Below are 24,623 nucleotides of genomic sequence, written 5' to 3' on the forward strand. Positions count from 1 at the left end.
TAATTGTTGCCCTTCTGAAGCATCTAAGCCATATTTGTTAAAAAGAAAGAAGTTTGTCTTGGTCAATTCTCTAAGCTTCTCCTGAGCCTTAGAAAATTTTCCATCCACATTCTTTGCGAGATAGAGGATATACAGTCGTTCCGTTAATTTTCTGCAAACAATTTGCCTTTCTGACTATTTTAAAAAGTTCATCCACATGCTTGGACAGAACTTGAGAAAGTGAAGAGCCCATACTTACGATGATCAAGCCTATTCCAGGTGCGTAGTACAGGAGTCAGAGCAGCGCTTCCCTAGACAGAGAACACGCCGTGGAGTCCAATCACGTCGGGGTCACCATTTGTGGGATCGCAAAATCCCGGGGTCCCGCTCCCTGCAGGACAGTGGTGATGTACGTCGGCCTAAACCAACGGGCCTCGCTTTAGGTTAGGAAACACGGACAACATGCTTCTTCAGGTGAGATGGCAGGCAAAGACCCTGAAGCCTCTCCGTGCCTCTCTTTTATTGGTACATTAGCATCATCAAGGGGGGGGGTGTACAAAAGGACAATAGGGGGATGGCTCTTCATTGCCATACACAAAGAACAGGAAACTTAAGTCAAGGAGGTACTAATTCAAGGTAAGCTTTTCAGGAGAAATGAAACTTAAGTCAGGAAACGAAACCTAAGGCAGGCAGGTAAGCTTTTCAGGAGAAACGAAACCTGAGTTAAGGAACCAAATGGATGCAACAAGTTTCAGCAGAACCAATACCCAATTATTGCCATTGGGTATTGCCAGTCACTTCTGTTATGAGCTGTTTTGCTGGTTTCATTTTAACTTTCTATGGCAGGGGTCGCCAACCCCCAGTCCCGGTCCACCGCATGCCAGAAAGCGGTCCGTGCAAACCAGTGAAGTCCCATCTGCAGGATGCAAGCAGCATGCAAACCTATACCCCCTCCGGTCTGTGGAAAAACCTCTCTCCATGGAACCAGTCCCTGATGCTCAAAAGGTGGGGGACCTCTGTTCTATGGTATAAATTTCCAGGTCAGCTAATAGCTATCCTTGTTTCCCTTTCAGCATCAGTTTTGTCATCCATGGCACACATGATTAAAATAATGATTTGGTGCTTTGCTTTAGCAATGACTTGTTTTTTTCCCCTGAGTAACAGGCTTTCTGAACATTTATTTACATTTTCTGCACTTGGCTTCTTCTACTGTAGCACTATTCATTCTGACCTGTTACTTCCTGTATGCTGCTATAAATTACTCCCATTTGCTTTCACTCCTAAGTGCTGCTGTATAATACAGTTTCCATGGAGATAGCAACCTCAAATGTTCTTTTAAATGTTAAAGCTGTCTCTGTTAAAACTCTCTTTTTTCTTAGTTTTTCCTTTCAGAATTACACAGAGTAGGCAAACTCTTAAAGTATCCTTCAAGCCTTTGCTGAATTTGCAATGTTTTAAAAATTTCCTTGCTTTTGAGGATGGGGGAGAAAAAAGAAATAAAAAAGAAATGCACTCCCCTGCCTACAATAATATTGTGGTCTCCCCCTCTCCAAATGAGGTATCCTTAAGGCCTCCAATTGAAAAGCCTATATGGGGGCTAATTTCTCTAGTTCTCACTTGACTCAATACCAGAGCAGTTCCTTCAGCAGAGCCCACTTGGCTTGTTTCTCTGCCAGCCAATCTCAGGCCACAACTTCTGAGAGTTGAAGTCCACACATCTTCAAGTTGCCATGATTGAGAAACACTGGTCTAGACTCATTCACATCTCCAGGATCCTCAGCTGGAAATCTTCTTCCAGTACAGTAGTGACTTCTATAGCTGCCTCCATCTCTGCCCAGGCAAATTGCCTACTCAGCATTTTGTTGCTCAGCCTCATTTTTAATGAACAGCATCTCTGGTAAATCTGCAAGAGAAAACACAAAAAGAAAACCTCTCCACACCAAAACCTGACTGTTTTAAGGATCCCCACGAGGAGGACTATATGCAGTGGTGGGATTCAGGTGGTTCGCACCACTTCAGCAGAACCGGTAGCTAATTTTTTGTTGCCCATGACCAGAATGGACTTCCGGAAGTGGCAGCCACACAGAGAACCGGATGTTTACATATTTGAATCCCACCACTGACTATATGCTGGTGACATATACCAATGATACATCATTTTATAAAAGTTCTCTTTCAGGTTATAACACAATGTAAATTTCAGTCTTTTCAACTACATTGTTTCCCATTGTTCTCTTTGTACATTGTAACCAAAATGTTTAACCCATTTTATTATACATTCTTTTACTTGTTCATCTTTCCTATGCATCTTGTAATGACTTATATTTAACAATATTCCTTTTAAATGCTGATTGTAATTATGTGATTATGTTATTTTCTTATTCTACCTTGTGTAATAAAACTTTACAAAATCAATACAAATCAGACATTCAGATCTTTCTAGTAAGGAATATTAAAGATTTTCTGCATCACCACATACAATCTCACACGTGAAAATACAGAAATGTAACTAGAAGTCATTGTGAAGAAGAAATGCTTAAAGCTGAGAAGTACCATTTGAGGAATAGAGACCTTCAACAGCATCCTTCACTTACATTTTGCCTCTCAGTTTTACTTATTTTGCCATCTGCTATTTTTTTAATCAACCTACCATTGCCAATAACTCATTTATTCTAATTCTAGGGAACGCCACTCCTTGGTTAGAATAAGGCTGTGTATTGCATTTTAATTTGGAATTACTTCAAAATAATTGGTTTTGGATTTAAAATCTGAAATCTGATCTGGATGTTTCCTCCATGATATACAATACTTCTGATTTTAGAAGAAATGACATTTTTGTGTACTTAAATGACCTTCAAAAACCGAGTGTAGTATTGCAATTTAACAGCAGGAGGCATCTGCATTCTGAGCTCTTATTCAAAATTAGAATGGTTGTGTGTTTTATGATATCAGTTCCAGGGGTAGTCAACCTTGGCTCTTTTATGACTCGTGGACTTCAACTCCCAGTATTGCTGGCTCAGGAATTCCGGGAGTTGAAGTCCACGAGTCATAAAAGAGCCAAGGTTGACTATCCCTGATTGTTACTCTGTGGGAGGAAAATGTTACTTCATCAACTAATAACATTTTAAACACATGAATCAATTCTTTGCTTCCTTTAAAAAAAACAGCAATAGTAAACAATACAATCATTAAGGTATCTAAAATTTATAAATGAATAAGTAATTCACTGTGTACAGTTATTTATAAAGATAACATTTCACTATTTTAGCAATGGGGATAACTAAAAAATTAAAATGATGAAATGTAGAAAGATGCAATGAAATAAACTAGATTTCAAATCCCTCATTTTGCATTTATTACAGAAATATGGCTGCTAAAGATGCCTACACTTTGGTTGTGAAGCATTTGTTGAAAGTCACTGTAAATTTTGTACTTCGGTTCCAACAGCTTCCACAACCCATTAATGAAAGCTAATGGAGAATTCTGGGAGTTGAAGTCCAAACATCTTAAAGTTGCCAAGTTTGTAAAAAATGTCTTCAAAAGTGCCAAGGTCCCTGTGTTGTTTAAAAAGTCAGTTGGGGAATTGGGGGCTTTCCAGATGTTGACAGATTTTTCAGCAAAAGTGCGCTACCCAGAACAGCAGGGAGTTGTAGTTTAGCAACTCAAGAAAGTCATCAGTTTTATACTTACCTGGCAGGGGAGACACCTTGATCATGAAGGAGGTTTTCCCAGGGTGAGGCTCAAATTTGATGTTGAATTTGATAACAGCTGCAAGATTATTAGTAGGGCAATATTGGAAGAAGGACTGCTTGCCTACTATAGAAGAATGGATGCTTAAAGTGTCAAATTTAGCAGAAATGGCCAAGATTTCTGCTTATTTGAAGGATCAATCACAAGAAAGATACACTTTGGTCTGGAGAAGATGGATAGATTATATTCAGAATAAATATGGGACTAAAAAGTTCCGTTTGGCTTATGAGTAAATTTTAGATTATTATTATTATATTATTATTTTTTTAGTATTAGTACTGTATTGTTTAACAATTAGGTTGTTAATTTGTTTATTATTATTGTTTAATTTTAATTTGTTTAAATTTATGTTAAAAGGGAGTTAAAGCGTGTTATGGACTTGGTTATTTAAATAGTTGGTTAATGTTAGTTAGATTATGATTATTATATTTGTAACCCTGTGTTCAGCTCTGGGAAGTGGGGGAGAGGGAGGGGGTTTGGGATGGGTATGGGGGTTTATATTATAATTTTTATAAAACTTTTAATAAAAAAAAAAGAAAGTCATCAGTTTTCAGGTCCACTGGAAAGTTCCTTTTAGGACCAAGTAAAGAGTTGCGTTCTGAAGATCCGTCTTGTCCGGCTCCCGGAGAGGCAGCAAGTCCCGCCTTATTGCTTGCCAGCCTGCTTCGATTGCTTCAGGAAACACCGGAGGCCCTTGTGATGACATCAGCCCGTTTGTGGTGTTGAGTGCAAAAAAAGGAAAAGAAAGGGTCAACCTCAACCCAACGCGGCCCTCCCTTTCGAGCCTCTTCGGGCTGGCTGGGCGCTGCTTGGGGACCCGCCTTCTCCCGGAGAGAACAAAACAACCCACTTCTTCGCGAATTTCTGTGCCACGCCAGCTCGGGTGCCAGAAACAGGACGTCGGAGCGACCAACGCCAGCTTAACCAGGTAAGGCTTGTGCTTTTGCCGTCCTCCGGGATCAATCTCAGCTGCCAGCGATCCGTGTGAAAGGAGCGCCGCCAATCTCTTGCTCCTTGCCTGACTTAGGAAATCCCCATTTGAAAACGGGAGGCGATTTGCGCGCCGCTCGCAAATTAACCCACCCAGTAAGTTTAAAAAAAGGGGGGTGAGTTACCGTTAAATTTTCGCTCCCCTACCCCTTGAAAAGAGTAGTTTTGCTGTGTGCCTGATCAGACTCGCTGCTTTATTCCAAAACATTGACCCTCTGCAGCAAAAGCCCCGATGAACTAACTCAGTGACTCTGTCTTCTAAAGGGTGCCTGAACAGCAAACTTACTCTAGTTACAGTATTTCCTGTTTCCCCCCTTCAGTATATGACAGTTCTCACTCCAGATATTGGCAACATTTCGGGGTCCAGTGAAGTAGTAATAGGGTGCCGTTTCCTACACATGTTTGCCTTTGTATTTACCGCTGTGGAATCTTTCTTGATATTTAGAGATAGATAACTCGACAGAGTTGGGAAAGCTGTTACCAGGATTCTTGAATGAGAAGAAGGTTACAAGCACTCCATTCTTGAGGTGATCAGTCTGTGTGCACTTTACTTCCTTCCTGGTGTTAAGAGATTTATGGGAATTGCACTCCTGACACAGTTGGAGGATGTCAGGCTGTGGAATGACACTAGAGTATGTCTTAAAGTCGTTAGATGAGTTGTAAGAGAGAACATAGTTTGTTTTTGCTAACCTGTATTGTGAGAGGTTATTGCAGTTAGTAAACTGTAGTTTGCTTAATCTGTGTGATCTAGCCTACCATAGTTTCATCAATAAACCATAATTAAAAATACTGGCATAGGGTGAGAGGCACATTTAGCTCTTTAGTTGGTGGGCATCTGCTAACTTTATCTTGCTGAACTCCTGTTTAATGCAGTAATTTACAAAAAAAAAAGATTATTGAGAAGATTATTCTATCAAAGGAGAAAACAGCCAGCTATCTACCCTATAACCCAAAAAACCTGATTTCATGGCCAAACTTCTTTTACTTGAGATTTTTTTTATGTTCAGATGAAATCTGTAGACTAGGTATTCTAGTAGACCACAACCTACTTACACTATTCTAAATGAGATTCTCTCACTGTTATGAAAAAGTGGCCTTTGCTACATTAATTTTTAAAATATAAAACAGTCTGATGAAATTTTAATGGCCTCAGGTGCTTATCTCTAGGGTTCTTGATAAAATCCTTGATCTGAATAACATAAAAAATGTCTTCTATTCTGTNTAGGTATTCTAGTAGACCACAACCTACTTACACTATTCTAAATGAGATTCTCTCACTGTTATGAAAAAGTGGCCTTTGCTACATTAATTTTTAAAATATAAAACAGTCTGATGAAATTTTAATGGCCTCAGGTGCTTATCTCTAGGGTTCTTGATAAAATCCTTGATCTGAATAACATAAAAAATGTCTTCTATTCTGTAACAAAACACTTAAGGTTATTATTTCTAGCACTTTAATTATAAATTATCAGTCTGACTGACAAGGTGATTTGAGCTGACAGAAAACCTTGGACTCATTCTTTCAGAACTGCAGAATATGCTGCACACCCACTGCTATCTTAGACACTGAGGATATTCAGTCTGTGATTATGTCTCTTTCTCTGACTTTCAAGGTGAATGCACCATATGGGTAGAGCCCGTATCTCATTAAATATATGATAAAAACTCCTTTTACTGAAATGGAGCTATATTTTTATGTGAGAAAGAAGAGAATATTATGGACTGGGGAAAAGTGAAAATAGCCCCCATACATAGTAATGTGCCATGCTATTCTTAAAAAATAAATAAATAAAGGAAAATGCCAGTGTAAATTGTACTTTACAGTTAACGCCAGCCCCTATATTCATAATGCACTGGGATCGTTTGCATTTTATAGTTTTTCTAACCCTCCACTTTGTTTTAAGATGCATAAATAATACTAAGTCTAATATCATGAGGCTCACATTTTTATACAGAAATGAGAGTAAGTGCTGATATCTGGTTTTATATATTGTGCTGAGCTTGGCTTACAAATCACAATTAAGCAAACAACAATATAATATAGCCTGCTATATAAACTTTGTCAGTGGGTTCACACATCTTGGTAAACCATGGATTGTTTTAACCACAGTTCATTGAATACTCCATAAAAGGGACCAGCATCTATCATGCTTGTGGGGAAAGGTTCTAGGTACAATAGTGCTACATAGGAATAATGTCATCTTACTTGGTGTAGTACAGTACTTCTTAAGAATTTGACTCATCTAAAGGATGTCCATTTATGGTAAAAATTCTGTTACTCAATAGTCTGATCAGTGACTGTTTCTTCCGCAATAGACTAAGCTTTGAAGCTTGCTAAGAGCAACAGACTGTAAACTTTTAACACGTTGACATAACAACCAAAGAAAACAGTTTTGCTTCTGGTTGTGTTTTTATATGGATTTTTTTTAATTTTTTTAATATTTGAATGATAGCTGTGTCTCTGCACAGTTTTGTCTGACAGAATGAAGAGGCTACCTGAAATTAGATGGCAAATCTCTGACTGGATTAACATGTGCTCTCCTGTGCTTATTTGAGTTTTGTTGAACTGGCTGGTTTCACACAGTAGGTTAAGTTGTAAACTATGGTTTCAATGCACAATTTATTAGAGTCACACAAGACATTAAGTCAAAATCAAACTTGGTTTCATGTTATAGTATCCTTTCAATATCAGTTTCTCATCTATAATGAAAACATCAATTATATGTATTTTGTATGTTTGCGTGTGAAGGAGACCAGAACAGGATTGTGAGGAAGAAAATTTAGATGCTTCTTAAATGAGAAGTATTAAATGATCAACATATGGCAGCATCTGGTTGATTTATGGAGTTCAGAAATTAACCCATATGATACTGAAGGGGCTATAAGTTAGACTCAAAACTTGAATATAACCTAGAATAAGGCAGTGGCAAAGCATTTTTGTATTGCTGCCAAAAAAAATGAATGTGTTTGAAGGATCAGAATTGGATTCCAAAGAAATTGGTTTTTATTAGCAATTTAAATGGAACATGATCTAGCAATTCCTATTTATTCTCAAAACGTGTAAGGTGAGCTTCTAATCATCTTTCTCCACAACTGCAGCAGGATAAAAAGTTGCATCTGCCTAAAGCAAAACAAAAGAAAACAATAGGGTAAAGCAACTGTTTCCTATACAGTGGAGAACATGGATTATTTAGTCCAGACCCAGACTTCCCTTATATGTGAATTAGCATGTATCTATAATCTTAAATAAGGAAAAGTAGAATATACCATGAGTCAATCTCTGGTGATTACATGAACCACGCCCATGTACTTTTCTTAGTAATAATGTGGAGGGTATTTTTCCCCTTTCTTTTTTTAGTCTAATCTACTCTCTAGCCCTCTGAAACCAGAGTTTTCAAATAAGTACTGAATTCCCCAATATTAATTTTCTTGCATTGAGATTGTCTTCTTATTCATACTTTTCTGGTATTACAATATCTACAGCTACTAGAAGGATTCATATTCTGATTCTGATGTTCTCAGAAAACAACTTGATTATTAACAATTAAAACTTTAAATTGTTTTTCTAAAAGATGGGGGGAAAGATGGAAAGGATCATCTATACTAAGGCTAGTATATCTTTAGAGATACAACAAACAACTCTTTCTGAGTGCTTAAACAGAATGATTATCACAAGGCAACCAATTTTTACATAATCTCATTCTGATCATTTTTGTTTCCCCAATTTGTACTCTATCCAACTGTCAACTGTTTCCTCCTGGCTTGCTTTTAGCTTACTGGCTGTCTGTTAGTATAAAAAAAATGGGTTATTAACTCTTGCAGTCTAGTAGAATAACAAACTTGTCTCATCACAAGATGTTATATCTTTTTGCATTGCCTCTAAGCCACCTTGAGCTTCCCAAAATGGAAAGGTGGAATATACAATAGGTCAGTGAGTAAGTAGTCACCCTGGTATAATAATTAATATGATTGACTTGTACAAGAGGAATCCAAATTCATATCCATCCTCAGCCATGGAAGGGCAATGGGTGACTTTGGGTCAATTACTTTTCTCAGCCCAAGCTACATCGCATTGTTGTAGGGGTAAAGAGATGGAAGAAGCATTCTGTATACCAGGGCTTTTCAACCAGTGGTATGGGTATCACCTGTGGTACATTGGCACCTGGCAGGTGGTATGCGACCATCCTAGAAAAGTGGTAGCAGGGGAGGGGAATGAGCTGAACCAGTAGCAGCACGGCACAAGCCTGAGCGAGAGATGGCTGGAGCTGCAGGGCTGTCAGGGCTCAGCGGAAGTGCCAGGATCAGTGCCAGGCTCCAGCTGGAGTTTGGCGCTGATCCTGGCACTTCTGCTGAGCCCAGAAGAAGCATCAATCAGCTGGAATGTTGCAGCATCTCCAGGGTCTTGTGATTAACATTCAGATGCTTGGCAACTGATTCATATTTATGACGGTCACAGTGTCCCAGGGTTATGTGAAGTGACCAAAACCTGCTGCAACCACCCAACAGACGGGGGAAATAAAAACCAAACACCCCCCACCCCACCCCCGCTGCCAATCCTCAACAGAAATGCTCACAGCAATGAAAACCTCGGACAGGAGGAAGAACGTCACCATTTGGGCAGGCAGGTGTCTTGCTCGGCTGTAGCTTGGGGGGCACTTTTTTCAGTGCCATTGTAACTTCGGACAGTCACTAAGCGAACTGTTGTAAGTCGAGGACTACCTGTACTTCATCACTTTTTTCCTTTTTTTTTTTTTTGGTCATCAAGTTTTTGACACCTTGCTAGGCGACTGGTGGTACTCAGATACTGCCATATCCTAAAAGTACAATGGGTGAAAAGGTTGAAAAGCCCTGCTGTATACTACCTTATGCTTCTGAACAAAAGGCAAGTTATAAATATGAATAAAAGTGATACAGACTACATGGATAACTAAGTGGACCAATAGGATCCTTAAGAAAACACAATGGTATTACCATTTTTATGTAGATATACTCAAACAATTTTATTCTCATAACAGAATAATGATTGAATATAATACAGTAAATACAACTTTCTGCATGGGATGGTGTAATCAAAAACTTGCTCCTAATAACAGGCATGTTCTCAAATGGAACAGATACATGAATGTCCTTAAGAAAAATATATTTGCCACCAATTTAATGTTACATAGGTACAGGTAATCCTCAACTTACAACCAATCATTTAGTGACCATTTGAAGTTACAACAGTGCTGTATAAAGTGACTTCCAACTGATCTTCACATTTTCAACGACTGCAATGTCACTACAGTCAAAAGACAAAAAATTGGGCCCTTGGCAACCAGCCTGTATTTACAATGGTTGCAGCGTCATTGGGTTCTGTGATCAGCATTTGCAACTGTCCCAGCTGACTTGTGACAAGCAAAATCAATGAGAGAAACCAGGTTTGCTTAACATCCACAGCAAAAAAAAAGTTGTAAAACTGGGCACAATTCACAAGTGATAGAAGTTCCAGTCCAATTGTAATCGTAAATCAAGGACTATATGTAATTCTAAATCATATTACTAATAAATATACATGCCCATTTCAGGTGAATAATTTTATATAGAGCACAGAAAGGCGGTAAGAAATAAAATGCCAAAATACGCCAACATTATTAATGGCATGAGATAAATACCTGTATCATTCCTTTTTTTCTCTGTCCATTCACTCTTCTTTCATACATTTATTCTGCAATTGGACCCTCATTTTAGGACTAAATCACCTCAACCTATTGTTCTTTCATAGAAGTCTTCCACTTTTATATGAAATCTACATTCATTCAAAACCCATTCTTCTTGATTCTAGTTTTTCTTTTTCTAAAAACCACCTATACTTCTTAACTAACATGTTGGAGTTTTACATTTCTTTTGACACATTCAATTCTCACTTCCAGTATGGGCAGAAGTACTCTTATATTTCTACCTGCATTTGCACATTTTAAAATTACTCCACTCAGTTCCTTTAATTTTAGAAAAAAATATACTAAGATACACAAATTCATATACTTGGTCTAGCTTTTTGACATTTATGTATATCCTGCAATTGCATGCTCCATTTTCCTTATCAAACCCAAGTATTTGTGGTCTTTGATGCACTAATTTTCATTTTTTAAATAATTTTAATAAAAGTTTTAATTACAATAGCAAAAGATAATACAAGCTAAAAAAGAAAAAATAGAAAGAGGGGTTTAAAAAAGTGCAAGAAAACAAAAAAAATAGAAAAAGAAAATATCTTAAGAAAGTGACTTCTCCATTGTTGCCACCTCAAGTATAATCAATTTTATTATCTTTTCACCTCCTCTTAATTAGCAAATATAAAATAGTTCATCCCACAACTCAAATCTGAATTACAGGCAAATCTAATGTGTAGCGTCTTCTCCAGTCAAGGAGTCAGCAAGAAGTCCAAGGAAAGTCCTAAAATAATATTAAAAAATGCAAAGCTCATCATTCCATATCTCAACTTTAAGAAATCCACATTTAGACTGCATCAAGTGGTCCCAGTACCCCAGTATAAACAAAAGGCTGAAATTTAACATGACAAAGAAGGACAATATCTCCTTTAAAGAGAACAAGCTCACAAAGATTTCTTACATGAAGTACAAAGACAATTAGATACTAAGACAATTTGGATCCTCTCAGAGTAAGATATATGAATTGACTGTAGAGACAAAGATTCCAACATGTTAACTGTAAATAAATCCAATTCCCAATATTTTTCTACTTTGGATGTCAGCAAATCCAAAAAGAATATGTCCCATTTTAACCTTGATCAAATAAATTAACTTTGTGTTCCTTTCTATTGTGTAAACAAACTTGGTTTTTTGGCATAAACAAACTTGCTCCTTAATCCATCCAAATGTCTTGCCTCAAATGTCTTCAAAACTTTAAAAAGCCTCTTTTGTCAATCTAAAATGAAGACATTATTCCAATTACTCTCCACAATTGACATTTTTATTTTCTTCTTAATTTTTACAACCTCATCTAATTATTTTTTGTATGCCTAATAACAAATTTTTATTCATGTTCCTAGATTTTATTGCAAATCCTTTTTTATAAGTGCTTCATCTGGGAACTGACTATTCCTAAGAACAAACAAGACTGATATCAATGATTCAAGGTCCTGATGCAATTCCTCAATAATGTCTCTGAATGCCATTATAAGTTGCTTATCTTGTTAAGTCTTTTGTTATGTCTCCAATATCAAAAATATTTTTCCCCACAAAAATACATTCTTTAGGATTAATTTCCAAGCCTTAATACTCAAAATCAATATTCCAATGTTTATAAAGCCTTAATCTGTTTAGCCAAACCTTGTAAGGATTGAAGGCACTCACCCAGTGTCTCCAGCCTTGTCACTTTGAAGATGTCCAACTTTCTTAAAGCAGCTAATGCAAGTAGTTCTTAACCTACAACAGTTTACTTAGTGACCATTCAGAGTTACAACAGCATTGAAAAAAGTGACTTATGACCGTTTTCACAGTTACAACCTTTGCAGCATCCCCATGATCATTTGATCAAAATTTAGATGCTTGGCAACTGGTTCATACTTATGACCGTTGCAGCGACCCAGGATCATGTGATCACATTTGCAATCTTCTGACAAGCAAAGTCAATGGGGAAGCCAGATTCACTTAACAACCAGGTTACTAACTTATCAACTGCAGTGATTCACTTTTAACAACTGTGGCAAATGCCCTAAAATGGAGCAAAATTCACTTAACAAATGTTTCACTTAACAACATAAATGTTGAGCTCAGTTGTGGTCGTAAGTTGAGGACTACCTGTAATTAATTTCCAAACGTGGTTAGCAAAGGAAGTGTGAACTTAGTATCCTTTGGAAGTTCCGATTGCAGCTGGAGCAAGTAATGGCAAAGTCCCTTGGCTTCCAGTTCTTATACCCTCCATAGACTATTGCCTGGTACTCTTTGGTTTCCTACAAAGTTGGAATTTTTTTTGTTTTATTTTTTTGCCCAGTAATTACTAATTAAAAATCTGAATAAGAAATGGGTACTAACACTATGGATAACTGTGTAAACTTAAGTGTTTAAAAAAGCTTTACCTAAAAGTTACAGAAGAACATAAATGGAAATTATATTTGAATTTTGGTTCAGATCTACAATCTGAAAAAGATCAATAAATAAATCTCTAAACTTCTATCAATCTGCCTAGAAAAATGACAAAAATGGTAGTTGCCTTTTATCCCAAAGAATGCTTTCACCTTTGTAACGATCCTGAAGCATTTCAATTTCTTTCTTTAAATTGTGTAATAGGCACTAGAAGAGGAATTGCTTCCGTTATCTGAATCATTAGGCAGAATAATTACAATCTGAAAACCGTCACTTAACTAGGAGAGGAGGTATTCTGAATATTTAAAAAGTATAAAACCAAATAAATTTAATAATTAAAATGTATAAAACCAAGCCACCTAGAGTAGCCCACAGCAAGCTAGGTGGCAAATAAATTTAACAAATATTATAAATAAGAAGTGTTTGATCATATATTGTTGACTGGGATTATGTATAAGATGCCATGGTGCGTGTATAAAAGAACAATTGTATTTGTGCTGTTTTTATTGTTTTGGGTTCTGAACCATCCAGAATTATTTTTAAGATGGTGACCATATACATTTCATATTTATAATAATTTCAGAGGAAATTATTCACTAAACATCTGTGCTTTCAGAATAAATATTTAGAAAACTGAAGCTATTTCTGTTTGATTATGCTGATTATTGTTTATAGTAAAACATCTGATTTGATTAATAACTTCAAAATTCCATTGGGGTTTCTGTAGTTGTTATTATGTAAATACACTTTTTTGTTGCATAGAGAAAATATTTCCAGATGCTTCCCATTAGTTTTAGGAAAGGATTTAGATCGTGTGCTTTGCAGATATTTCCTGCACTTCTACTCTCAGTTTATTAAATGCTGAGAATTATGTGTAAGTTTCCATTCCATATGGAACTGTATCGGTGACCTTTTTATTTCCTGAAATACAACAGATGATATCCAAATTCAAGCAAACAGACTACTGCGCATTTAATCAGGTTATCTTACTAATCTTCTCATCCATCTCACTTTGTATGCCCCAGAACTGCTACGATGTGTTTCTCATCCAATTCTCCAATTTGTATGGCCAACCATTTCAGGAATTGATTCTTGGCGGTGGACAATCTTAAAAAAAAAAAAAAAGAAAAACAATTTGCCATTATAAATAGAAAAGTTAAAATAAATAATAGCTAAAGAGGTTGTCACAATCAATGTTTGTGAACACAACCAGGAGACAGGACTTTCATATACTCAGGCCCAGCACATAACCAAGTATTTAGGGCCTTACAAGAGGCTAATAGGATTGAGGTAATTCTAATCTCTGGAGGAAAATGGTTCCAATTATACACCATTTGATAAATGCTAGTATCTCTTTAACATCTGTTTTTGGCAATTTTTCCTGTATTTTCTTTATATCTAACATAATTATCAACTACATTTCCATCTAAATCTCCTTGCTGTACTTTCTTGTAAGAATACAACTAAAGCATGTTAAGGTACGGTAGTTTGATCTTAAACACTGAATGAGATCAAATATCAAAACACATGTAAGGTATAAATGAATGGATTGAGAAGAAAAAAAAGATAGAGAAAGTAGTGGTTGAGTAAGGTTAATGAGTTTCTCACAAAGAGAAGTGAGATTTAAAGAGAAGACCTGATGTGGACATGGAAGCGAGGATGATTTACAGGAATTGGAATATATGGAGAGGGGTAGTGAAGGAAATTTCATTTCATTTCTTAGTTGCTTGGGTTTACTGTTTTTTGTTTAATCCTTTCATGCACTTGGTATAATACAGCATTATGAATATAGTATACAACTTCACTGCTGAAAATAAAGAATTTTGATTTGTATTTAATATCTTAGGTAAACTGCGACTTCACTTATGTCTAGTATTTTTCATGTTCATTGCATTTTTGAAGAATATTGTATTGGATCAATTTTCTTATAAATAGATTAAACTGGTTAAAGTGAACCTATCAGTATAAATGAGAACTGACTAGATGAAATCATTTATCATTGACGCCAGAAATAAGAACTGAGTGGGTGCAGTCCATCGCTTTCTGAAATGGAGATTATGCTGTTTCAGCAGATAGCTATCTATACAACCTTGTCTGGATTTAAAAGCTAAACAAATTTGGGCCTTGTTATTAAGACTTGGATGATAAATCGTTAGAGAATATCAGAACTGCAGACTTAACAAGGAAATTGGAAAAAAAATCCAAAGCAAAGGCAAAGTATTACATTTTGTTGCCAATAAAATGAAATGGATGTTTTTCTAAAGAACATTGGAGTCACTAATCTTATTACATTCCAAAGAATATTTTTGGTTAAATCTAAAGCTTTATCTTAGCAACCCTGATTGAATCTGTTAAGTGAAAGTATTGATCCAAATGACTCAGCTTCTTTAATAGCATATTTAAAGATGTATTAACCCCAAAGCTACAGAGGAGAAAGTGGTTGTATTCATTTTGGACTCACTTAGCTTGCACAATCAACAGTTGCTCTTCCACGGATGAAACACATACTTAAACTTGCTTGATTCTGAAATACTTGTTGAAAATGTTTCACTTTCAGGTCATCACATTAATCCTGCTCTCAGCATGGCTTATCCATGTCTATACTTTAATTTTTCTTCTGGGAGAGGCTGAAATAATAGTAGTTTGAAATCTAATCTTTGTCATTTCTATTTAAACGATTTTGCGTAGCGCTGCTGGAATGGGTTTGAGACCAAATTAAACCAGGTAACAGTAAGCTAAATAGGTGAATAGACTAAGGCAGTTTCCTGTGGGTCTTTTTAAATTAATAATGTATAAGTATATATGACTTTAAGTATAATTAGATTGTAACCTCCAGAGTATTTTATTTGATTCCCTGATTTTCTAGTAGATTACTGGAAAATTAAATTATGTTAGCTTATTAGTTTCCTTTTATCATTCTATCTGCATTAAAATAATCTGAATTGGCATTAATCAGAACTTTGGCTTTTATCTAACAATGGCCTCATTAGAAATAAAACCAACGTCATGTGAAGATTAGAAACTGGCATTAGACACATCCAGTGCATTTCCTTTTCAGGCTGATAGACTCTTGCAGTTTGAAAGCTTTCTGCTGATGTATTTAATTTCATGCATTCTTTCATGCTTCATATTCTCTTCATATTTCATGGCAGTACTCTATTGATTCAGATTGTATTGGTAACTTTCAAGTTGTAATAAATATTCGATCTGACATTCAAGGCAGTCGGTCTTGTCCCTTGGTGGCTTCCTCAACCACTCCTTACTTCTCTCTCTCTCTCTCTCTCTCTCTCTCTCTCTCTCTCTCTCTCTCTCTCCCTCCCTCCCTCCCTCCCTCCCTCTTTCTCTCCAGAAAAATAGAATTTAAGATTACAATATAAAATATATTCTAATCTTAGTCTGGAATAACAAAAACCTTTGAATTCTATTGTAATTTGTAAAATGCTATTTTTGGATAGCATAAAAATTACAGTTCCCTTTTGTGAAGGTGATGGCAGGTAAATGAAATAAACTTGAATTCTAGTGTAAAAACCAAATATCTTCCCTTAATTATTCACTCATCACAGTTTTATCACAATCCAGACATCTTTTGCACAAAACCTGAAAGTATTAGGCATTCCAGGTTATCAGGAAGTAGTTCAATTAGTTTCAAATCCAGAAGAAGACATGTTGAGAAATGCATTTCTCATGAGAAGCCACTGAAAATTATTCTTGACCTTGTCTTTCTGACCTCTAGTCATTCTATGTCAAGATCACATGGGGCTTTCTTTGCCAAGGGTACCCACAAGGGATTTGTTTTATATGTATTGCTTGTCATGGCTGCACATTAAAACAGTTCTTTAGGGACACTCCTGTCTGTTGAAAGGCAGGGCTGGTTTCTTTCCTGGCCTGCTGCCCTAGTGGGAAAAAAAACACCCCACTGGAGCCTGTCGGTTCTATTTCCTTTTAAGGCAATCTGTAGGAATCCAAGGTAATCTAATGATTTGGCTGAGAGGAACACAAAACACAGGTAATTTGCAGGATGAGGAAAGGCAGTTGTGGCAAGATAGCAGGTTTTGTTTTTAGTTTTCATTTTACACACATCTTTTTCTTTGGACAAAACATATTATCTAGTAGTTTGGGAGTAGATGGTCCTGATATTCACAAAATACCTATATTTTCCTCTAATGTTACAACATTTCTTTCTTATTCTTAATCCAGTTCAAGGTATTTATATCAAAAGGAAAATCTTTTGAAAAGGATGGACCTCAGACTTCACTTCCTTGTACCTCAGACTCTGTTTTGTGCTTCACAGGCAGGCCCATTGGGCAACTCTGTTTGGAGAAGGTTTTGGAAAGAAACTTGAAGGTCATCCGGTTTTAAATTACAGGGTGAATAGACTAATTGAACTTGTAGAGAATTGCAGCAGATCTGCCTCGTTTTTCTGAGATAGGAATGCAGGCTTTGCTTAAATTTGTTATTTCAAGATACTGGAGACCTTTCCTTCTTGTATGCCTAGTCCAGGACTTTTCAACCTTTTCACCCATTGTACCACTTTTAGATATGGCAATATCCGAGTACCACCAGTCACCTAGCAAGGTGTCAAAAACTTGATGACCAAAAAAAAAAAGGAAAAAAGTGATGAAGTACAGGTAGTCCTTGACTTACAACAGTTCGCTTAGTGACTGTTCAAAGTTACTAAAAAAAGTGCCCTCCAAGCCACAGCCGAGCAAGACACCTGCCTGCTCATCCGGCGGTGCTCTTCCTCCTGTCTGAGGTTTTCATTGTTGGGAGCATTTCTGTTGAGGATTGGCAGCAGGGGTGGGGTGGGGGGTGTTTGATTTTTATTCTCCCCGTCTGCTGGGTGGTTGCAGCAGGTTTTGGTCACTTCACATGACTCCGGGACACTGTGACCGTCATAAATATGAATCAGTTGCCAAGCATCTGAATGTAAATCATAAGACCCTGGAGAAGCTGCAACATTCCAGCTGATCGGCACTTCTTCTGGGCTCAGCAGAAGCGCCAGGATCAGCGCCGAGCTCCAGCTGGAGCCTGGTGCTGATCCTGGCACTTCCACTGAGCCCTGACAGCCCTGCAGCTCCAGCCATTTCTCGCTCTGGCTTTTCCATGCTACCACCGGTTCAGCTCATTCCCCTCCCCCACTACCACTTTTCTGAGATGGTCGCGTACCACCTGCCAGGTGCCAATGTACCACAGGTGGTACCCGTACCACTGGTTGAAAAGCCCTGGCCTAGTCTTTTCCTCACTCAACCCCCTTGTAATGAGATGCTATGTGTTGTTGTTGTTTTTTGTCTATTTGATTACATTAGCACTGCTCTTCAAAAAGCTTCTCTACATGTCTTTTTTTTTTGATAGGATACTTTAATGATAGGAAAAGCTTTGTTTAAGTTTCCTGTCTTAAACAGCTATTAAAAGATACAGAATGAACAATAGGTTCCTTCCTTATATGGGTTTAGTTCAACAAGGGGTGAGATAGCATCAAGGGGCTGATTATATCTGGTTATATATCTCAGCTCTCTGTCAAACAGGAGATGGAGTAGAAGTGCTGACCCAGTGCTTGAAAGGCTGTTAAGGTAGAAAAGAATAGATTTGGATTGATTGCATCCAGATCAGTATAGCTTTGGGTCCATGGGCCAGATGTTTCTGGAGTAGTGCGTTATTTGGCTCCCACTTAAAGTTTGTCCACAACTTGGGAATCTTCCTGGACTTGAAGCTTCTGCTCAAGGAGCAGATAGAAGCTGTGGTTAACAGGGCTCTTGCATAACTACCTCTGCTCCATTAATTGCCACAATTCCTGGATCAGGAAGCCTTTTTTGCAGTCAGTCTTACCATAATCACCTCCTGTTTGAATTACTGTATACACTCTACATGGAACTGCCCTTGAAAAGCATTCAGAAGCTACACCTGGTATTAAATTTGTATGAATGTCCAGACAGCAATGTATGTCTCCCATTTACTCAGTTGATCCCACTATTGTAGAAGCTATATTGATTTCCAGTTGGCTTCCAGGTTGTCACCTTTGTGACCTTACATGGGTCTGAATGTATTTATCTATGGGACTGCCTCCTCCTATATTCAGATCTAACTATCTGATCAGATAAAAAAACTCAATTTCCCCCAGACCTCATCTCTCTAGATCAGGGGTAGTCAACCTTGGCTCTTTTATGACTCGTGGACTTCAATTCCCAGAATTCCTGAGCCAGCTGGCTCAGGAGCTTAGCTGGCTCGGGAATTCTGGGAGTTGAAGTCCACAAGTCATAAAAGAGCCAAGGTTGACTACCCCTGCTCTAGATAGATCCATTGTTTATTACCTCCTGGTTTCAGGAGAGTCATGGCTTTGGTCTCTAGCCCAGGAGAAGGCATGTTCTGAATGTTGGAATACAGTGGTAGACATAAAGCTTTGTTTTTGTTGTTTTTTTATCCATTATCATGCTGTTGAAATTTTTGTATTTTTCCAGTGGGATTATTCATTTTTATGATGATTGTTAGCTACACAGAGCTGTAGTAAATACCTGAATTCTATGTGATTTTGCTAAAAGGCCATTTGGGTAATTTCTCAGTAGAGATTTTAACTTGTTGACTCTAAAGCAGCTTCATCAATACACACAGTTAAGTAATACGTACATCCTTCTTCGTTTATTTTTGAAGAGTTACATTTATCTCTTTTATTTTCTTTACAGGATGCCAAACTGGGGTGGAGGCAAGAAGTGTGGCGTATGCCAGAAAACAGTGTATTTTGCAGAGGAGGTACAATGTGAAGGCAACAGTTTCCACAAATCCTGTTTTTTGTGCAGTGAGTATTCAAGTCCAAGATTTTATGTAGAGGTTTTGTTTTTTTACCACACCAATACACTGTACCTAACTTACTGTTACCAGAATTGTATATCAACAGTTTCCTTCAGCTGCCAGTGAGGAATAAGATGACAATGGGTTTTGCCCTGTGTCATCACAGAGCAATCTTTGTTTTGATTTGCTGCAAAATCAGTTGAAAGAAAAGCATATTTTCACCAAAAGTATTTATAGTTACGTAGCTCTTTTCTTATCTAATTCATTGTTTTACCTTAAAATTCCTAGCTCCTGAATTTAAGGCTTGTTAGATTCCTTGGATATGGATGGGATGAAATAGAACAAGCTGATCTAGTAGGATATAATATGAATCTTAAATAGTATACCAACAAAGGAAGAAGAGAGAAAGAAAAAAACAGTTAAAACTATAAGAATCCACCTAGAAAAAAAGAACCCATGTTCTATATATGTTATAATAGATACATAAAAGTAACTTAATTTTTCAGCATGGAATTACTTAGTCACTTTTTCCATTGTGTTAATAAAAAGCTAGGTCAAAGGCTAAGAATGAATATGTTTCTTCAATACAGTGTTTTAAAAATCCAGAGAAATCGTTTCTAACTATTCAAAAAAAAAAAGTTTTTGGCTCTACTCCAAGTTCTATTATTCCAACTTCTTCCTAAGTCAATAAAATGCAATTTAGCATTAACGTATTTGGAAAAAAATGTATTTTCCAAAACCAAGCCTTTGTCCTGCTGGGATTAATGGTGGAAAAACATTAATTTGACCTTCATTTTGGCTAAAGAAAAGCCAATCCCTAGTGAAATTATCAGAGGGGTCACATAATAACTTTCTATTTGTGCACATATTGCCTTTTCCCTTTAAAAAAAAATCACTCGTATTCCACAAAATAAGTCAAAATATAAGCTCCTGGCAAAGTTAAAAATTTGGAAAATTAACCTCTTTGTTATAATTTAAATAGAGAAAACCTATAGATCTGTTTAGTTTCAGTTCTGAAGACAGTTCAAACTTCGTGTGTACAACAGCTACAATAGGTTTACTCATCACTCTAAGCCAACATTAGTTAAGTTACATTATAATTTACCATGTTGTATAAACCCTACTTCTGTGTCCATGTGCATTGAAACACATGGTCTAATCTTCAAGTGGGGATGGGGTTCCAATGAGTAAGGGTAGCAATAGAAAAGGCAAAATTCCTGTGTTCCACTGAATAAGATTTTTAATAGTTGGGACCAAGAGCATGTCCCTCTGCTGCACCTGATGAAGCAAGTAGAGAACTTTGGGAGATGTGAATGTATAATGAAGCTGAGAGAATACAAGTAGCCAGACCCACTATGCCAAGTGGTCACACATGTCCCCTTTCTCTGGCCCCTTCCCCTTTATAAATAAATAAGTTTTATTGCTCTTTTTCATTGACTTGCTATTGCAAGCAGAAACAGATGATTCTTACTAGAAGATGAAACTGATCAATTGCAGAGGGCTTTTGGAATTAACGAAAGATTATATAACAATCAGCTGAAGTTGTATATTACATTAGATCAGGGGTATCAAACTGCCGGCCCGCAGGCCAGACGCGTCACAAGGAAACCGCGCCCACCCCATTGCCAGCAATGGGGAAAAAGTTCCGATACGTTGCGTGATGTCACATGACATGTCTGCATTAGATTGTATATTGTATTATACCAACCTATACTGTAGGTTGCCTGTTTCTGATCAGGAAGTTTCTGACTAAAAAAAGAAACACACCAGAAAACCACCTACTTAGGTCAAATGTTGATCCCTACTTTCCTTTCCATGGGAAAAGCAAATTAGGAAGCTGCACTTCCTAGGGCAGGGGTCCTCAACCTTGGCAACTTTAAGACTTGTGGACTTCAACTCCCAGAATTGAGGAATTCTGGGAGTTGAAGTCCACAAGTCTTAAGTTGCCAAGGTTGGAGACCCCTGTCCTAAGGAATGCCCAGGTTTCAAATGAAGAATTTTACAACTAATTTTAGATATCCAGGCTAAAGGTACATTAGTTATTTCCAGGCTAAAGGTACATTAGTTATTTTAAATATACAAAACAAAACTTCTAACAATTCACACAAGGAAGATAATGGGGAAGGTTGATTATATTATTTTTCAGTTTCATTCACTAGTTACAGTAACATATTTTCAATTTTGTTGACATACTCTTGCTCAGTTAGAAGTTTGTATAACGCACAAGCCTGAATTATTGAAAGATACATCACAGCAATCATAAGTAGGACTCAGTGGACTAAATAGAATCGCTCCTTAGTCTTGTGTAGAATCACAGCCTAAATAATTTTGCATCTTATTTACTGCTAGCAAATATATTTTGATTGTTACATATAGATTTTTTCCATGGATTTGTGAAAAATTATTTAATACTAACATCTGATCTCTCTACTCTAGATATTATTGTGATTCTGATCTACTCAACAGTGAATTTGTAGATTTTATATATTCAGAGCCACCTCCCTCCCCCAGTGAAGTGGGGAATCTGATAAACAGCCTCTGCAGCCAGCTGATATTTAGATTTTAATAAAAAGCTTTTTGTTCTTACTCACAGCCCCATTATTGCATCCAGGGTTGTTTTATATTCATGCCAGTCAGCTGACCTTTTGTTTTTGCCTTAGGAATCTCATGTATTCTAAGACTTGTTTTGCTTGTTGCATAAGGTAAATGGTAGCTGGTAGGAGGAAATATAACTAATAGTGCGCATGACCTGGAGTTCCCTCAAAACACTAAAGGGATTGATCTCCTTAAAGTTGACTTGCTACAGTAGCTGGAAGGCATGTTTTCCCCAGAAGTGGATACCGTAATCATAAATACTACTGTAGCAACGATACTGCTCTTGGAGCCTGCTTGATTTTTTAAAGAAAAAATATGATGTAATTATTGATTCCATTCAGATCATTGTTAAAATACAATTCACAGTACTAATTCAGGGGGGGGGATCATTATTTTGATCTAAATGGTTAACTCAGTTCAGAAAATCATTTTGTAAGTATCTAATTTGATTCAACATTTGCATGAATTATCAGGCCGGTTCATGTTTTTAAATAATAGTTTTATTATGTTATTACAAAGAAAGACTAACACAAACTAAAAAAATAAATAGTACAGAAAAGAAAAAATAATAATATAGTAAAGAAAAAGAAAAGAAATATATAAAGAAATGACTTCCCCACCTCATTACAAGTATAAACAATGTTAACAACTTGTCACCTTCTCTTTTTTTTCTTCCATTCAATCATGACTGATTCTCAGAGATTGCCTAATCCCTAGGATTTTCATAGCAGGGTTTTTCAGAAATTATTTGTCATTGCCTCCTCTCTAGGGCTGAAAGTAACTATCCCAAGATCACCCAGCTGGGTTTGTGATAAGGTTGGACTAGAACCCATAGTCTCCTGGTTTCTGGACTGGTGTCTTAACCATTATACCAAACCCTCAACTCTTGTCCCATCTCTTATCTCTAAACAAATCCTTAAAGCCTCATCTCCTTTCAGTCTTGACCAGCAAAAGTCCATTAAGGATTACCAGAGATAATAGCTTTCTATTTGCTGGCTCTTCAGTCTGCTGTAGTTGTTCATTTCTTCCCCTGAAGTCCCAAAAATCAGGCCAGTTCAGAAAATTGATTCAGTGATTTGACCAAATTCTCTTTGAATCATCTTTCCAGGCAAAAGCTTCATCCAGCCCACAGCATTTTTAGAAATGCTGTAACCAAGTGTTTTGTTTGCCAGTATGTCTGTTCATACCTTCTGGTGTGTTTGTGTGTGTATAAAACAAATCTTTTTGTTATAAATCAAGCTTTTGAGCTGCCTAGCCTTTGTACCTATCTACAGAACACTGTAAATTGCTAAGAAAAAAATAGGCTATACCGTCCGGCGCAACTTAATTGCTTTTTTTGTATTACTGCCATATATAATAGAATTGCTTCAGTGAAGGAAATGGCTAACAAATCAAGTAAAAAAAAACCAAATGTTACAGTCAGAATTATATTTCTTATCAAGGTAATGAGACTAAAAAATGCCTGAGTATCAGAGTAAATGATATTATGAAATACGGTGCATGCAGTTGTGTTATATTATTATTTTACTACTACATTCCCTGGCAAGGGAAGTTTTTAAATAGAGAATCTTCAAACTGACATGGAGTTACTGGCAAAAAATAGATCTTTCAGTTGGTTGGCTAAGAACCATTTTCCAATTTGAAAAATACCTGTTAATGAGTTTGGTATAATTCTCCAGAAAGGCATATTCTAGAGCAGTGTTTCTCAACCTTGACAATTTTAAGGCATGTGGACTTCAACTCCCAGAATTCCACCGCCAGCAATGCTGGCTGTGGAATTCTGGGAGTTGAAGTCCACATGCCTTAAAATTGTCAAGGTTGAGAAACACTGTTCTAGAGCTAAATTTGAGTTGTTGGATTCAGTGGCCAAATATGGATGCTTCCACCATCTGCTATCTCATGAGAGGACATGTACTGTATATGTGGTGCTCCAACCATCGAAGATATTGCTCATATTTTGTTTGATTGTCAACTATATGCCCCTCTTAGGGTTAACATTTCTACTCAAAAGAACAGCCCACTGAGATCTGAACTGCATACTGTCCTATTGCCTCCTGGGCTCTACTGTATACAGTGCAGATCTACTAAATTTATAGTTAAGGCAGTTGAACTAAGAACCCGTTACATCGAACAGATTGAAGTATCCTATAAAGTTGATGTATTTATTTGAATATTGAGTCTTTTTATTTACTACATATGTATTTTACTTCTGTATTTTCATTTATCTATTTTACCCAGGAATTAGATCCTGTATTTTATTTTTGTTTTATATTTTGGATATGGCCATAAGACTAATTAATTAATAAACTATCTAAACTATAATCTATATCGGGGTCCTCAACCGTGGCAACTTTAAGACTTGTGGACTTCAACGCCACAAAGGTGGCTGAGGAATTCTGGGAGTTGAAGTCCACAAGTCTTAAAGTTGCCAAGGTTGAGGAC

At 36.9% G+C, this 24,623-nt stretch overlaps 1 protein-coding gene and 1 pseudogene across 1 annotated transcript in view; both read left to right on the top strand.

Moving 5' to 3' along the window:
* The first annotated feature begins 3,661 nt into the window (after positions 1-3,661).
* On the top strand, positions 3,662-3,794 carry LOC114922336 (annotated as a pseudogene).
* Positions 3,795-4,483: 689 nt separating this feature from the next.
* The window catches only part of LOC107284459 (cysteine and glycine-rich protein 1), a 29,121-nt gene continuing 8,981 nt past the window's right edge, over positions 4,484-24,623 (top strand). Inside the window, exons 1-2 of the mRNA XM_015812520.1 lie at positions 4,484-4,657; positions 19,481-19,593. Coding sequence (XP_015668006.1) covers positions 19,482-19,593 — 112 coding nt within the window. The 5' untranslated portion in view covers positions 4,484-4,657; position 19,481. The remainder of the gene's footprint in view (positions 4,658-19,480; positions 19,594-24,623) is intronic.

The sequence above is a fragment of the Protobothrops mucrosquamatus genome, unplaced genomic scaffold (genome assembly GCF_001527695.2).
Source record: "Protobothrops mucrosquamatus isolate PMUCROS unplaced genomic scaffold, P.Mucros_1.0 scaffold94, whole genome shotgun sequence".
In the NCBI taxonomy this organism is placed as follows: Eukaryota; Metazoa; Chordata; class Lepidosauria; order Squamata; family Viperidae; genus Protobothrops; species Protobothrops mucrosquamatus.